Genomic DNA, 16,495 nt, shown 5'->3' with positions numbered 1-16,495 from the left:
CAAAAAGCAAGGAACATTTACAGTGTCTTTAATATACTACACAATCATATAACTCATAACATTAAAATCCAGGATATTTCATTCAGCACAGGACAATTTACAATGATGTCGGCCAAGTTTGGAACCCAAAACAGAACTGCTTCATGCGTCATTGTTATCATCATCATCATATTATTATTATTATTATCATCACCAACACTGAAAACTTCAACCCAAAGCTAGAATTACAGCCGCTGGCATCTTTGTATGAAGCTAAACCGACCACCTGACAAACACCAGGTGTAGTTAGACCAGCATTTACTATGTTCAATAAGATTAAATGTCTCTGATGGGAGTCTTTTCAAAGTAAATACCTCACATGTAATAGGTTTTATGTGGCCTCCAGCCACCATGTTATGATGAATCAAATTACTTAAGGGGGAAAGAATTTTCAGTTTAACAAAACAGAGCAATAAGTGCACTTGTGAGATCAGGAAATTAACATATTTCTTTTTTTCAAAAGCAATTGATCCTGGTAACTAGAGCGTTTGTGGATGTAGTCATGAGGCACAATTTTAAACAATAAATAAAAACCAAACAAATCACAGAGAACTGGAAAATACAAACTCAAGAAAAAGAACAAAACCCAAATAACTGCAATTAAAAAAGGATAACAGTAATCAGAAATGTTTCCTCAGAGAGAACCCGCACCTTTTCCCTAATGTTTTAAAATGTAAGAGGACCGATTAGGCGTAAGCAAGAACGCTACACCCTCAAAACGGATCCCCAAACTTGCAAACTTGCCCCTTAAAAAAAAAAATAAAAAATAAAATATGCTGTAGTTGTATTCAAATGTAGTACATAAATACACAAAATTGCTTTACAATAATGAGCTCTTATTAAGAGCAAATTTTATTTGAATGTAAGTGTGGTGTTCTTGATTATGCCTATCAGGCTGTTCTAGGTCCAGTGTCCAAGGAGAGGAGTCTGAGCTTGCTAAATGAAGTCGAACCCTCCCGTATCAGAGTGATCTGAAGAGGAAAATGGAACAAGTAAAAAATGATCAATCCAAATTTGCAAATGTTAAATCTCACCAGAAACAATAGTGTAATACTCACTGTGTTAGCCTTCAACACTCATGCCTTTAATTTGATCATTGAGCCTCATCTATGAAATGGAGAGACACGTGTTACTGAGAAGTCAACACAAATACTGGATTTCTTTTATTCAGCACAAGCACTGCTGTTTAGGGCAAAGCAATAAATATATGGCAAAGTATACTGTGCTCAGTCACCTCATCCAGCTCCTTCTTTGTCTCGTCCTCCATGCGTCGTATGTCCTCCATCGTCAGACCGTGCCATTTGTCAATCCAGCAGAACAGCTGTCTGTGGAAGTGGGTGAATATACGCCTCTCCATCTGGACAGCCAGGGCAATATTTGAAAAAGACAGCGTGAGGACACAGATAAATAGAGGAGAGATTAGACCATAGTTACGTGGAGACATATAAACGTCATCTGAAGTACATCGGTGGCATTTCAACTCAAAGTTTTAAAAATGATTTTTTTTCTCAGTGCAGAAATTCATATAGTGGCCACCAGGAGGAAATCTCCTCTAAAATAAGGATGCACCAATCTCAGTCCTGATACCAATACGTGGGCTTTGGATATCGGCCGATAACGAGTACCGATCCGATAAGAGTGTTTAATTAATAAGCTGTATGCCTCACTGTGTGGAAGTCACTGGGATTATTCTTTTATGTGTAAGGCGACATCAGGCTTCACTTAAACATTGCTTTCCTAACTTTGTAAAACAAAAATGTAACAAATATATACATAGATAAACATTTACTGAATTGTTATTAAAATAATAAGTACATATACACGCAACTTGGTCAAAAAAAATCTTCAAAATTAACAGGAATCTGTTAAAACAATAACAACCAGTTTTAATGTAGCAAAAAATTGGTCAAAACTTAAACAGGAATTTAAATTCCAGTCTATAATGTATATAGTATGTAAACATAGAAGTGAATTGAATAGATCGGTAGTGTCACAATGCCCGATCCAACTGTTTGAGTCCGTATCAGCCCGATATCCGATCCGGTATCGGTGCATCCCTACTCTAAAACGACATAAAGAAAGCAACACTTGTTTACCTTCTGAATGATACTCTCCACAGTGTTCTGTAGTCCAAACCAGACGAAATCAACACTGACTAGCTTGTAGGCACACATGTGTGGACAGTTGGGGTTGTCAGCGAGTTCTCCCTGTAAAAACACATAGATGCACAGATAATATAAAACACAAAGTCTCCAGGCCTTAAAAGACAATCTTTTCATTTCTTTAATGAAGTGAGCCACAGTGAAGAGCGACAGGAAGTGTAGTACCTGCCACTGAGGTCCCAGAGGCCCTCTACCTGTCTTCTCTGACTTAAAGATGGTTGGATCTTGATCCTCCTTGTAATCCTGAAGAACGAATGCAACCAGTCAGTACAATGATATAGAGTGTGGCCACGATAAACATGGAGCAAGCTGATAAGCAGCAGGTTTATTAGACTGAAGGTTCAGTAGATAAATGTGCTACTCAAACATAGAGAGTGTGACTTTAAGCAATTCCAAGATGGTAAAACGCCCAAAACCTGGGCTTGCAGAATTTTTGCCCTCACCTTTGGACTTATGCCTTTATTGTCAGCAATGTCAATGGGAATTACTTCCCTTTTCTCCAATTTTATACCCTCCAGTCCGTGTACCTGCAGCGAGGCAAAAAAATCAAACCATCAAGGTCAGTTGGTTGGTAAAGGCAGGGAACTAGGGCTGTGAATTGATTCAAATATCTAAATCGCGTTTCATCACATGATTCTCCATAGTTAATCACCATTCATCACAAATTAATCAAAAATGTTTTTATCTGTTCAAAATGTACCTTAAAAGGGAGATTTATCAAGTATTTAATACTCTTATCAACATGGGAGTGGGAAAATATGCTGCTTTATGCAAATGTATGTATATATTTATTATTGGAAATCAATTAACAACACAAAACAATGATAAATATTGTCCAGAAACCCTCACAGGTACTGCATTTAGCATAACAAAATATGCTCAAATCATAACATGGTAAACTGCAGCCCAAAAGACAACAACAGCTGTCAGTGTGTCAGTGTGCTGACTTGACTATGACTTGCCCTAAACTGCATGTGATTATCATAAAGTGGGCATGTCTGTAAAGGGGAGACTTGTGGGTACCCTTAGAAGCCATTTTCATTCACATATCTTGAGGTCAGAGGTAATGATACCTGTAATGGATTTGCTTGTCCTACATGGAAGGTAAAGCATGACCACAATTAGTTACATGACTTACATTATCCTCCTGCCCCATGTCAGGCTTGTGCCACGTCTCAATCGTAATCGAGAACTTTTCTTTCATGTAGACATTCTGTAAGCATGAGACAGATACATGATAGGGTCAGTCAACAATCATAATCACACACACACACACAGTGATCTCCTTTCGTCTAACATGGTTACCAGCTCATCTTTCATCGTGTTAAGTTGAACCATGCTTCACTGAACACAGTTTTGATTCTACTCCCTGTAGTATGTCATGAAAGTTAGTTAATCACAAAAACAATATACGTACCGTAATGACTACATCGGAAGACAAGGTGGATGGTGATGGATCGGAAAGAGAAAGAGAGGCAAGGTTTTAGATAATACACAGATTCCAAGCATCGCGCTTTTTGCTTGTGAAATTCCACAACACATACTGTAACTGTACACTGTATATACAAACAGCTAGGGTTGGTCTTGTACAATGGGACCACAAGGCACTGAGAATGGGTTGCTAAACTGTATTAGGGCTGCACAATTAATCGAACATTAATCGCGATCACGATTTGGGCTTCCCACAATTAGATGGACATTAAATGTGTGCTCTGCTCATAGAAAACTCTGCTGCATAAATCAAGCACTTTCTAAACTAACAGCTAGATCAGTCAGCAGCCAATCGAAGGATGCCGCTATTCAGCAGTCTCATACATTCGTCAGTAACGTCTCGCACACAACACGTCGTCGGTGTGGAAGTTCTTCAGCGTGAGTGAAGAAGACATAAAGCTGCAATATGTCACCACTGTAAGTCCGAAATAAGCCGTGGAGGAACTTCACTAAAAATATTTGAAACAACTAACTTAATCATACTCTTCTTATATCGTAGTTCATTCCCAGGATGCTGCTCAGAGTAATCACAGAGGTTCCATTGAGGTGTGTTCAAGCTCTCCTCAGTACAAATGAGTATTGGGCGATGGTAAATTCTAACACTATCATGATGCGTTCAAATGTAATCTTGTAAAATGTAGTTTTTGGTGAGAAACTTGAATAAATCCAGTTGATTTGCTTGAAGGAGATGTTTTCACAGCAAGATAAAATAGATAATAAAGAGGGAATTATGACCCGTTTTACTTCCCAACACTACTTCTTAGCAACTTAAAATATATAATTAGAACTACTAATGACAAGATTTTTTTTTTTATCAAAGCAAATATTTAAATAAAAATACAATAATTTATTTCCTAATCATTTGAATTGTGTGTTTTTATGCAAGTAACCACTATAGATGGCAATAACAAAGTAAAAGGATAACATTTAGAGTGTTTGATCGTTGGAATGTAGCACAACATGTAAGTGAAAGCAGCGCTCTGTTTATTTAAATGTGAAATTGCAATAAAAATATTTTGTCCCTGATCTATAAATAATCGTGATCTCAATATCTCAAATCTTTTTCATAGTCACCCAACATGTCGTGTGTATGAGGTGGGACTCACCGGTTTTACAGTAAGGATATGCATTCCAGGCCTTCTCGTGAACCTCGAGAGAACCTTTCGGCGCGAGCTTACCGATAATTCGTGGCACTTTACTGCAGAGACACAAACATGAATTGATAGCAGTCACACAAGTGGACACAATCACAAAACACAAATTCTTGTAGCTGAATGTATTCACAATCACAGAGACATAAAGATATATTGGACTCATTAGGTACAATTTAGTAGTTTTTTTTATAGTGTCACTTTTTTATAAGTGCTTTTCCACTATAATCCTATAATGTCCTATCTATGATGTTTGCACTTTGACAGAATGTAGCTTAAGGCAAACAGAGCACGTTTTAGCTGCTGCTTTAGCGTTACTAAGCGCCTTGCGTTTTCCCGTTCTATGCGCCATAAACACCTCAAGTTGAAAAAAATCCAACTCAGAGCGGAAAATCGCCCAACGTCATTAGCAAAGAACATACACCTATCAGCCATAACATTAGGTCAGCATGGGCACCCTGACCGGTCTGCGGCTACGCAGCTCCATACGCAACAAACTGCGATGGGTTGTGTGTTCTGACACCTTTCTATCAGAACCAGCATTAACTTTTTCAGCAATTTGAGCTACAGTAGCTCTTCTATTGGATCGGACAACACGGGCCAGCCTTCGCTCCCCACATGCACCAATGAGCCTCGGGTCTGACCCTGTCGCCGGTTCACCGGTTTTCCTTCCTTGGACCACTTTTGGTAGATCCTGACCGCTGCAGACCGGGAACATCCCACAAGAGCTGCAGTTTGGGGGATGCTCTGACCCAGTCGTCTAGCTATCACAAATTGGCCCTTGTCAAAGTCGCTCACATCCTTACACTGGCCCATTTTTTTCTGCTTCCAACACAAAGTTCAAAGTTCAAAATGTTCACTTGCTGTCCAATATATCCCCCCCCCCACTGCCAGGTGCCATTTTAACGAGATAATCCATGTTATTCACTTCACCCGTCAGTGGTCTTAATGTTATGGCTGATCGGTGTGTATGAAGCATACTGCAAAAATCACGCTCTGTCTGTCCGGGCAATAAAGAGGCAGAGCGGTACAACGTGACATTCTGTTGAGGGTCTGGTCACACAGCATTTAAACAAGCATTCCGCACCAAAATCACTTTGCATTTGCACATTTTTCCCCGTTGACTAATAGCAGGCTTTCTTGACAATGCTGACCTTTGAGGGAAAAGACATAAGACACAACAATAACAAAGCCACAGAGTCCAAAGGTGTGAGGTATGCAGTACGTAGCTGTGTGAAAGTAGCTGTGCGGAGCTGCCTACCTCTTCAGGTGGTAGATCTTGTGGGTGTACTGTCCCTTCTCTCCATCATCGTTCTCATAGGGCTCGTTGACCAACACCTCCACGCCTTCTCCTCCACCCGTCTCATTCTTGCTGGCCTCTGCTACTGTATACAGCTGACCCACTTGGTACTGGAGGGACAGAAGAGGATGAGCATGGTTATTGTGGTTAACAGATACATTTATACAATAATGAATTCACTCAATTTTCTCATCCTGAGTAATGTGTTGGTGCCCTGTTCAGAGCCAAAACTGCATACTAATTTATGTGGTGGGCTAAAGGAAGTTTCCAAGGAAAAGCTGATCAAATCTGAGATTTTGGAAGGAATTACCCTTTAGTAATAAGCTTCCCTCCCTTGTTGAAGTAATGTTAACTGGTGACAGTTTGTGTAGTAATAGATCTTTTCCACAGCAGACATTTTTATCTTTTCATAGCAGGAAAAATACAGGTGGAACTACAGAAATAAGGTTAGGTTAATGGACATTAAAGATGCACTAATTCATATTTTTATATCAATGTTAGATCAAATTAGAGGCGTCAGCCCATCAACCTCGTTTTCAGCAAAAAAAAAAAGAAGTTTTCATGACTAAATGCACTAAATGACAGACAAAAGTTAGCTCCGTGTTTGCTGGATGTGTAAATAACACGTTCGCCAAACTTTGTACGACAACAATACATATGTTATTAGGGCTGTCAAACAATTCAAATATTTAATCGTGATTAATCGCGTGAAGTTCCATAGTTAATAGCGATTAATCACAAATTAATCACACGTTTTTATCTGTTCAAAATGTAACTTAAAGTGAGACTTGTCAAGTATTCAATACTCTTATGTATTTAATACTCTTATCAACATGGGAGTGGGCAAATCTGCTTGCTTTATGAAAATGTCGGTATATATGTATTAATGGAAATCAATTAACAACACAAAACAATGATGAATATTGTCTAGAAACCCTCACAGGTACTGCATTTAACATAAAAAATATGCTAAAAAAATCATAACATGGCAAACTGCAGCCCAACAGGCAACAACAGCTGTCAGTGTGTCAGTGTGCTGACTTGACTATGACTTGCCCCAAACTGCATGTGATTATCATAAAGTGGGCATGTCTGTAAAGGGGAGACTCGTGGGTACCCATAGAACCCATTTACATTCACTGATCTGGAGGTCAGAGGTCAGAGGTCAAGGGACCCCTTTGAAAAGTATGTATATCAATGCTGTCTTTACAGCTTGTTCTGCCGCCCCCAAGTGGCCAAAACAATCTATTAATACACCTTTAAAAATGGGATTTCAGATGATTTCTTCCTTAACAATTTCTGTGTTTCACCATAGTGCTGATGTATTTCTGAAAAAGTACAGAAGTTTTGTTACACTACTGTAAAACTAAACGCCACAATAATAACCCAACAGAGACACAACAGAATGGAAAGACAAGTTCAAAGACCCCTGTTGAGAATCAATCTATCATGACTTTGAGCTAACCATTTCCCTTTCGATACCCCAGACACAGACCTCAGCGGCATAAAAGCAGCAGAGTAAGCCTTTTCTTAACGTTTTCCCCACTCTTCCCCTTTCTCCTCCAACCCCCATAGGTCAGACCCTTCCTGAGTCAGGCAAAAGTGCTGTGACACTTGGAAAGAGTGACTCGTATCACTGGTGTCGTCAGCCTGGCCAGGCCCACACACACTCCTACTTAACGCACACACAGAAACTCTTTCTGAAGTTGCGCAAAAGATGTGTCATGCAAATGCTGAAACAGTGAATGTGGCTACTTTATGAGGGTAACTGAAGATCCTTCCTGCATTTGTCAAAATTTGGAGTGGATGGACAGCAATGCTGTAGTGATTTTAAATTTAAAAAAACAAAAACAGGACAGGACTTTTCTAGGACTGTCAATCGATAAACTATGAACAATCATGCGATTAATTGCCATTAAAATATTTATCGCAAATTGATCACACATTTTTTTATCTAATCAAAATGAACCTTAAAAGGGAGATTTGTCAAGTATTTAATACTCTTATCCACATGGGAGTGGGCGAACATGCTTGCATTATGTAAATGTATGTGTATATGTTTACTAGAAATCAATTAACACAAAACAAAGACAAATATTGTCTGTAAAGGGGAGACTCGTGGGTACCCAGAGAACCCATTCAAATTCACATAGAGGTCAAGGGTCCATTTTAAACTGATAAATGTGTGATTAATTTGCGATTAACTATGGACAATCATGTGATTAATCTTGATTAAATATTTTAATCAATTGACAGCCCTACTTGTTTTGCTTCATGCACCACTGAGCAACTTCCATAGGAATGAATGCTGTTCCTGTGTAGCGTAAATGAGCTGATAAATGATGTGACAACGTGATATTGGATCGGTGCATAGACTCGCACACTCGCCGATACCCCATCCAGCATTTTAGGTCGTATCTGAGGCACTGGACAACTATAAATTTGGGTGACAGTTGGTCACCCAGCAGACGCAGACCAGCCATGACACATCTGTAGTTTAGCTGGACAAACATCTTGTAGCTGAATCAAGACAAGCCCTCTTCTTTCTAGCTTCACAGCGCTGCTACAGGTTAGTAACCTATTTTGGGTAGCTGTGGATGCTCCGCCTTGAAACTGTGAGCAGGAACTTAGGAATGTGACTTGTCGTGAATAACCAGAGTGTCTTCTCATTGTCAAAGACAGTCAAACCAGACGTAATGCAGGCCTTTATGAGCAGCTCAGGGACGGGAACACAACCTTCGGCTGCAAACAACAAACAGGCTGAACCTGACGGGAGGTGGTCACCAATACTGGAGAAAACATGTTGAGGCAACGTGCTGCCTGTCAAGTTTGTCAGAGAGAATGTAAACCTGTTGGTTCACAAAATGCCGTTTACTGACAAAAACAAGGTGTGGACCGCGAACAAACATTATTATCATTGCTTTACAATAAGAACAACAATCACTGGGTTCAAATCTCATGCTGCTGGAGTGTGAAAGGTGTGGGCTCTATTGAGTTCCATTATGGGAAGAGTGAGATCCCGTGTTTTCCCATACAAGAGACTGAAACTCTCGGCCTCTGCTGCTTCGATTGTGACTGATTTTGTTTTTGTAAGTCCCCCAAGTTTATGTAAGTGAAACACAAAAAAAAACAATTAATGATTTGCTCTATAAAATGTGTGAGAGCAGATAAAAAAAATTCCCATTACAAGTTATGTAATAGTTACACATATGACAGGACGTGCAGATTAGTCTCACAGTCTACAGAGCTAACTCCTGTTTCATTAAGATTTGATCCAGCTCAAGCGGTTCCAGTTGTGACAGTTACTCAGCTAACACAGGAATCCAGCCAACGCGTCTACACTGAAAGGGATCAGATGGAAAAGCCGGTCACACAGCAAACGGTGATTACGTGGCTTGGTGAAATACCGGCTTCTGCTTTGTGTTAAGCAATGGAATAACAAAAGAGTACAGTGTTGGAAGGGGGGTTGACACACAACTGCAGTGAGAAAAGGTTCATAAAAGCCCTGATGGTTCTTCCATAAAGCACACATCTAATGAAGGGGAAAGGTAAATAGGCTGGAGCCTGCTCTCTTGATAACATGGTAGCAGCCAATGGTAAGGTAGATTGAACACAGCTAAATTAAATTCTGGACCTGATAACCAAGTGTTTCAAATGCAAGGGCATCTAAAGGCAGCCTAGAGTGACAGTCCTGAGAGTGGCTAACTCAAACAACAGCACACGTCAGGACACAGTGTGTGTTGAGTGGTAGCCACTTAGTGTAGTATGTGTAAAATCCCATCTGCTCTGTTGTGCCTTTAATCATCTCTACAGGCAGTAAGATCAGATGCATAGTGATAACTGAAATATGTTTATCAGCACCCTGGAGAATTTCAAAACAGCATTCCAGCGAGGAAAACTGAAGAGTATTTACTGTCGCTGAAGGAAAAATAAGAACTGGTACTGCAAATGGTAAAACCTCCACAATAATAGTCACGATTAAGAGGAAGTGATGAAAAATCATTGTGAAATGTGGACTATCGAATGCTTGGGGAAAAACTAGACTTTTTATACACAGAGTAAACCCGGAAAAAAAATTCAAACGTTTAATGTTGAGTTGTTCGCCAAGACGGAGTGCTCGCTGTGCTTCAAATGTGATGCAACTGTGTTCATAATACATGCTGTGGGCAGATATTCTAGGTTGTAATTGTCAACCGTGAGTCAATATGAAAACCACACAGCCAACAGATGAGGGAACTGCAAATTAATTTAGCTATCTACCTAAACATTTACATGACATTTAAATCAAATTAAAATTAAAGCAAACAAATGAGTCCTTACCTCCTCCACTGAAATGGGCAGGACGATTTGGCTACAAGAGACAGGAAATAAAAAAATAAAAAAGATATTAGGGCACAGATATCCCAATCAGCAATGAAACAGACAATGCAACAATGACATTGATACTTTTAACCTACAAGAAGTGGATGAGGATGTGTTATCGTTGGTCAACATATCAACATTTTGTTTCTAGGTTTAACTCACAGAGAACCGTCCAGAAACTGATTCTAGACGTGGAAATTTAAAGGAATACTTGGACATATTGGGAAATTCACTTTATTGCCGAAAGTTGGATGAGAGGATAGATACAACCCTCATAACTGTAGGGTAAATATGAAGCCCTGAGCGAGCAGTCGGTTAGCTTAGCTTACCATTAACAGTGGAAAAAGAAGGAAACGGCTAGCTTGGCTGTCCAAAGATAACAGCACCTCTAAAGCTCGCTAACCTGTACAAAAGTATAAGTAAATGTAAGTATAATCTCAGTATAATAAAGACAATCCACTTTTTTACGGGGGGGTTATGTGGCAGACTGTTTCTTGGCCAGGCTAGCTGTTTCGCCCTATTTACAATCTTTCTTCTAAGATAAGCTAACCTGCTGCTGGCTCCAGCTAACGGTACAAATTTCTGTATAGACATGGGAGTGGTATCAAACTTCTCATCCAACTCTTAGCAAGAAAGAGTATAAACGCAGGTGTCAAACTATTGCTTTAACCTTTAGGATCAATATCATTAATCAACTTCAATTTTGTAATATATCGCCCCTTTGCCTCTGTCAGCTTCTCTTTATGGGTATTTCTCTTTCGTACATACTATATACAGTTCTGATGATGAACGATTGACAGATGAATAGACTGATGAAATATTGACAGTCTACCGTAGCTCCCTACGCTGCCTACCCTCCAAAAATGGCAGAGCACCCCAGAATCAAGCCCCCAGAAAGTGTGGCGGTCGTTGATCCCAATTTTTTGTAGTGGCCAAACGGCGGTACTACGGCTTCCGTGTCCGTCACACGATGCCATTGGGCCCAAAAAGGCTTTTTCCAATAGACTTACATTGGAAAAGAGATGTCTGTAACTCAGCAGATATTTTCTTTTATGTGAATCAACCTCCCAGTATGAACACTCTAATAGCCCTTATTTAAATCATTAAGTCCTAAAAGTTCTAAAATGCACAAATAGCCAAATCCAGAGTTATTTCCCTTCCTCCGTTCATGTGAATGAGACGCAGACCGAGGCTATAGCAGGAGCTGGGAGGCGGAGTTAGCAAGCCGTGACAACGCTGTGACCCCGTGACCAAGCCTTGTGACGGAGTGGACGCTACTGTGCCTGATCCATGGGCCCAATGGATGCGGAAGATCGCCGGAGGATCCGGGTACTTTTCCAGTCGGAAGTAGAGCCATTTTGACATCATGCGCCACTTAGCAACTTTCATAGGAATGAACGGGGCCCCGCCTCCAATGCTGTATCCAGTTCTCTTAATACATCCATGCCCAGAATGCTCCACGATTCCCATTCTCTATTTAAGAGGTATTGCACTGCCACAAAGTTGGGGGACCCACAAGAGACGGATTTAGAAAAGAATGGTTTAAACTCAAGGCAGCAGAAGCCGAGCTATCCTTACTTTCAGCACCTAGTAGGCTAAAGGTCAAGCTCCAAAAACACTGGATCCTACACTTCCCATAATGCAACTCAACAGTGTCTTTCATTATATCCTCCCTGCTTCCTAAATACCTTTGTTAATCTCACCCCAGAGCCACAGAAGACATTATACAGCCGTTTACACATGCTGGATGGGTAGTACACCTCATGATGAGTAAACCGAGCACCATGTTGTAAAATCAGAGGAGTGCTCCTTTAACCAATCAGAGCTGAGGGCGTGGGTTTGATTTCAACACACATAAGAAATCTGACTTTTAGATAGATGTGACATGGAAAACAATCTTCCAGTGCAACTGCAGGAACAACAAGAATCAGTGGTTAACCAGCTGGCCTATGGAGTGCTACAGGAATAAGTCCTGAAATGTGGAAATGAGTTAGCATTTTAGGACTTCCAGTTCCCTCGTCTGGAAGTCAATGAGTTTTTTGAATGGGTTTTTAGTTAGATGCCTGAACTAAAAATACATCAATAAATCCCCCACTTGTGAATTTTTAAGCCTTTATATGTGTCTTGAAAAAAGGCGGTTGCTAACAAATAGCTAAATGAAACTACTAAATGTCATCACGCCGATTCGTCCGCCTTTACAGCCTCGTTGTGTATATACTCGCGCTCATGCCACCGTGGTGTATCGTTTATAGCCTTATGTTAGCTTTTTACTTCTACTCTTCACATTTACTCTTCAATAATCATAAAAGTGGTGTTAATTTGTTAAGATTATCTCGCTGAACAAAACGTGCAAGTATCATAAACGTTTGTTTGCCACAGAGCTCATTTTCTTCAATAATCCAATGTTTGTCGAGGGAACCAAGAGCACTCTATTGAGGTGACTGACGAGGACCTTATGAAACTACGAATGTCTCTCAGCACCTGGAGATTCAGCCATAAAAACAACAAAGATCACAAAATATGCCGTTCCTTCTCCCCAAGGCTCCGGCGTTGTCACACCCTGCACGATAACAACATCATGACTCAGGATTCTATTCAGGGCACTGCTTTGAAGAGTGTATTTGGGAAGTAGCAAGACAGTTAGTTCCCTGGTAGTCTCCCATTAATCATAGGGAACCTAGAGAAGAGGAAGAGGAAATTATAGACCTGCAATCAATGCTGCCACTGAGAGAGAACAAATAAACCTGGAATTTTTGGTGGAAACCCTGCGTGTGTGTGTGTGTGTGTGTGTGTGTGTGTGTGTGTGTGTGTGTGTGTGTGTGTGCGTGTGTGTGTTCTCTGTGTATCCTTCTCTAGTGTGCCCTGATACAATAGCCAATTAATCGCCACCTGTTGCCAGCCTAGCAGAGCCTGAATATTTCATTAGAACAGATCAGAGTGAAAGAGGAGCCTTCCAGGCATGAACTTGATGGCGGCTGGTGTGATGAAAAATATATACTATTGCCTCATACACTCACAGAAAAGGGTCCATTTATCTTATTTTACAGACAGTATTTTTTTTTTTTTTGCTCCTAAGCATAAAAAAATGTAACATGGCTAAACTTTTAATGTACTTTGCCCCATGGTCAGATGACAGACAGCTACTGGACGTTGTTCCAGAGGTGGTGTGCACATGACATCACTGTCATAAAACTGCCTGGGTTAGGACAAGAATGTAGAAAAAAAGGTGTCATTAAATCATACACTCCCTTTAACCAAGCCCATTTATGATTTGTGACATTTGGCTGACTTGAATTAATTTACTCCCGCCAAGCCCAAAAATCCCAGACCCCGTCCACATTTTTACCAATTTGAGATTTGCCACCCTTATAACTTCATGCAGGTGCCTTATGAAAAGTGAATTATACCTTTGACTAACACTCAAGACGAACTCTTCAAATCGGCACACATCAACACCTCAAATAATAAACTAAGTCAATGGAAATTGACCTCTGAATATTGTTTCGTCGCACCCATAGACGCCCTCTTCCTACCAAGTTACAGTGAAATGTCAGCAAGTTAGTCAACCTCCGTCTGTGGTGGGCAGTGTCAACCAAACCTAAACGTTTAGTGGAGTTAAATTAAACCGCTGTTTCAAACACATAGCTCAACACATCTATGCCGAAATTACTCTCATTCTCACAGTAATGTAACTAGTATACATAATAATGTATTTAGTACACATGTGTTTTCAGTAACAACCAATAAACGTTAAAGTGACAGAATTCTCTATGGAGTTCTGAATGATCCAACTGGAGTTCTAACAGCTCCACCAGGCTAAAGGTGCTGAACCGCGGGGAGGTTATTCACCGGTACAAAACACCGTTAACTAAGATAAAGACACGTTTAAGAACAACAGCAGCGTTATCACGGCCTCCTGTCCTCTGTTACGGTTAATAATTTAAGGAAAATTGATGAGTTTTATCGACAGAAACGGAGCCAGTTTGTCTCTCCTGTCTGATAAGAAGAACAACGTAGTTTGATAAAGTTGAGATACTCACAACTCTTTAATCAACATGTTGACTGGTCACCGTCCAGACAGCAGCATACACGAGAGAGAGAGGGAAACCCGGGTAAAATCCTCTGGAAAGCTGCCGTTCATTCACCGCTTATGGCTGTTTTAATCCGGTGTTTCTTCCTGTTAGAGACGGTGTGAGCTGCTGTGTGATGGGCGCGGCCTCCAGAGAGGAGGAGACTCCACCTTTAGTTTCAGGTAACTCCATGGTGCGTTCAAGTGCAGCTGGTAGATCAGGTTTTACCAATGGGAATTTCATGTTGGGGTTATTTGCATGACAATACCCCTACACCAGGGGTCAGCGACCTTTACTATCAAAAGAGACATTTAACGCACAAAAAAAAATCTGTCTGGAGCCGCAAAACATTTGAGCATTGTGATGAAGGTAACACTGTTTATAGTGTAAGTATATAGTATATAAGTCTAATGCAGTGAGGGCCAAAGAGACAATGTACTACAGAGTATTGAGGGGAAAAAACATCTGAGATTTACAGAATAAAGTCATAATATTAGGAGAAAAATGTCATAATATTACGAGAATAAAGTCATAACTTTACGAGAAAAAAGTCATAATATTACGAGAATAAAGTCATAACTTTACGAGAAAAAAAAGCGTAATATTACAAGAATAAAGTCATAGCTTTACGAGAAAAAAGAAAATAACACGTAAAATTATTACTTTATAAACATGACTTTATTCTCATAATATTACGACTTTTTACTTTTAAACTTATGACTTTATTCTCATAATATTAAGACTTTTTTTTCTCGTAAACTTATGACTTTATTCTCATAATATGACTACTATTTTTCTCGTAAACCTATGGCTTTATTCTTGTAATGTTTCAATTTTATTCTTGAAATCTCAGATTTATTTTATTTCCTCAATGTGGCCCTAATACTCCGTCGTACCGTCGTACCATAGACCTACAACAACGATAAATAAAAATGCAAATGTAAAGAAAAAAAAGTTATTCATTTCCATTTTTAAAAATCCACAGGGAGCCACTGGAGAGGAGCTGAAGAGCCGCATGTGGCTCCGCAGACGCAGGATGCAGACCCCTGGACTACACTGTACTGCTTTTAATTACAAGGACAAGTTTCTACCTATTCTATAACTCCAAACATTGCTATCATTGCTGCTGCAACTAATATAAAACAACATTCATGATATTCATACTCATGGTGATACTGAGAATAATAGGTGGTGGTTTGACTTTAAGCACCAGCAGCCTCAACATTGACATGTTCCCTGTTGTGGTGTAGGTTAAAGCAGAAAGAATCACACGCCTTTTTATTTGCAGAGTGGACTTTACCACATTGTCACATTGTCACATGACACAAAGATCCTCATGAGCCTAACAGATATTATCCTATGTGACATCAAACTGATGGAGATCATAAGGTTGACCTTTCACTTACTATTGAATTAATGATCATGTGTGTGTTAAACCATTACAGGGAGAAACCGCCCAATGTCGTTCGGGTTCAACCTGTTCATGAGACATCTCAGACAGTTCACATCCTTTAAGGATGTTCCCTCTGTGGTTGCTGTTGCCAAACAGGTTTGCCTACAAAGTCGTCTCATGTAGGCCTATCAAAGTATGCATAGTATCAAGCAGACACTTCCACTCCATTTGACCCCACATACCATGAGTAGACCTGTCAGTATTATTACAGTGAGAGTCTGACCCCTGCTGCTCTTGTCCTTCCTCTACAGCGGGGTTTCTCAAGGTGGGGTTTGGGGACCCCCCAGGGGTCTGTGGCACTCTGCCAGGGGGTCCGCGAAAAGTTTTCAGATTCATTCATTTAAACTACTACTTATAGTAGTACGGTCTAGACCTGCTTTATATGAAAAGCATCTCAAGATAATTTCTGTTATGATTTGACGCTATATACAAATAAATTGAATTGAATTGAAAATGATCATATCATT

General features: G+C 40.0%; 1 protein-coding gene across 1 annotated transcript; it reads right to left on the bottom strand.

Annotated features, from left to right (window-relative positions):
* Positions 1-12: 12 nt before the first annotated feature.
* On the bottom strand, positions 13-14,770 carry LOC141770579 (phosphatidylinositol transfer protein alpha isoform-like). Its single transcript, XM_074640256.1, has 12 exons — positions 14,546-14,770; positions 10,464-10,494; positions 6,105-6,253; positions 4,799-4,890; positions 3,619-3,626; positions 3,340-3,414; positions 2,645-2,728; positions 2,367-2,444; positions 2,136-2,246; positions 1,274-1,396; positions 1,098-1,146; positions 13-1,010 (listed from the first exon to the last, which is right to left on the bottom strand). The coding sequence occupies exons 1-11, from the start codon at positions 14,560-14,562 to the stop codon at positions 1,102-1,104; spliced, it is 813 nt and encodes a 270-aa protein (XP_074496357.1). The 5' UTR covers positions 14,563-14,770; the 3' UTR covers positions 13-1,010; positions 1,098-1,101.
* Positions 14,771-16,495: the final 1,725 nt, after the last annotated feature.

The sequence above is a fragment of the Sebastes fasciatus genome, chromosome 7 (assembly GCF_043250625.1).
Source record: "Sebastes fasciatus isolate fSebFas1 chromosome 7, fSebFas1.pri, whole genome shotgun sequence".
Lineage (NCBI taxonomy): Eukaryota > Metazoa > Chordata > Actinopteri > Perciformes > Sebastidae > Sebastes > Sebastes fasciatus.
Note: the sequence above shows the minus strand (reverse complement) of the source record. Positions and strands in the feature narration are given on the sequence as shown.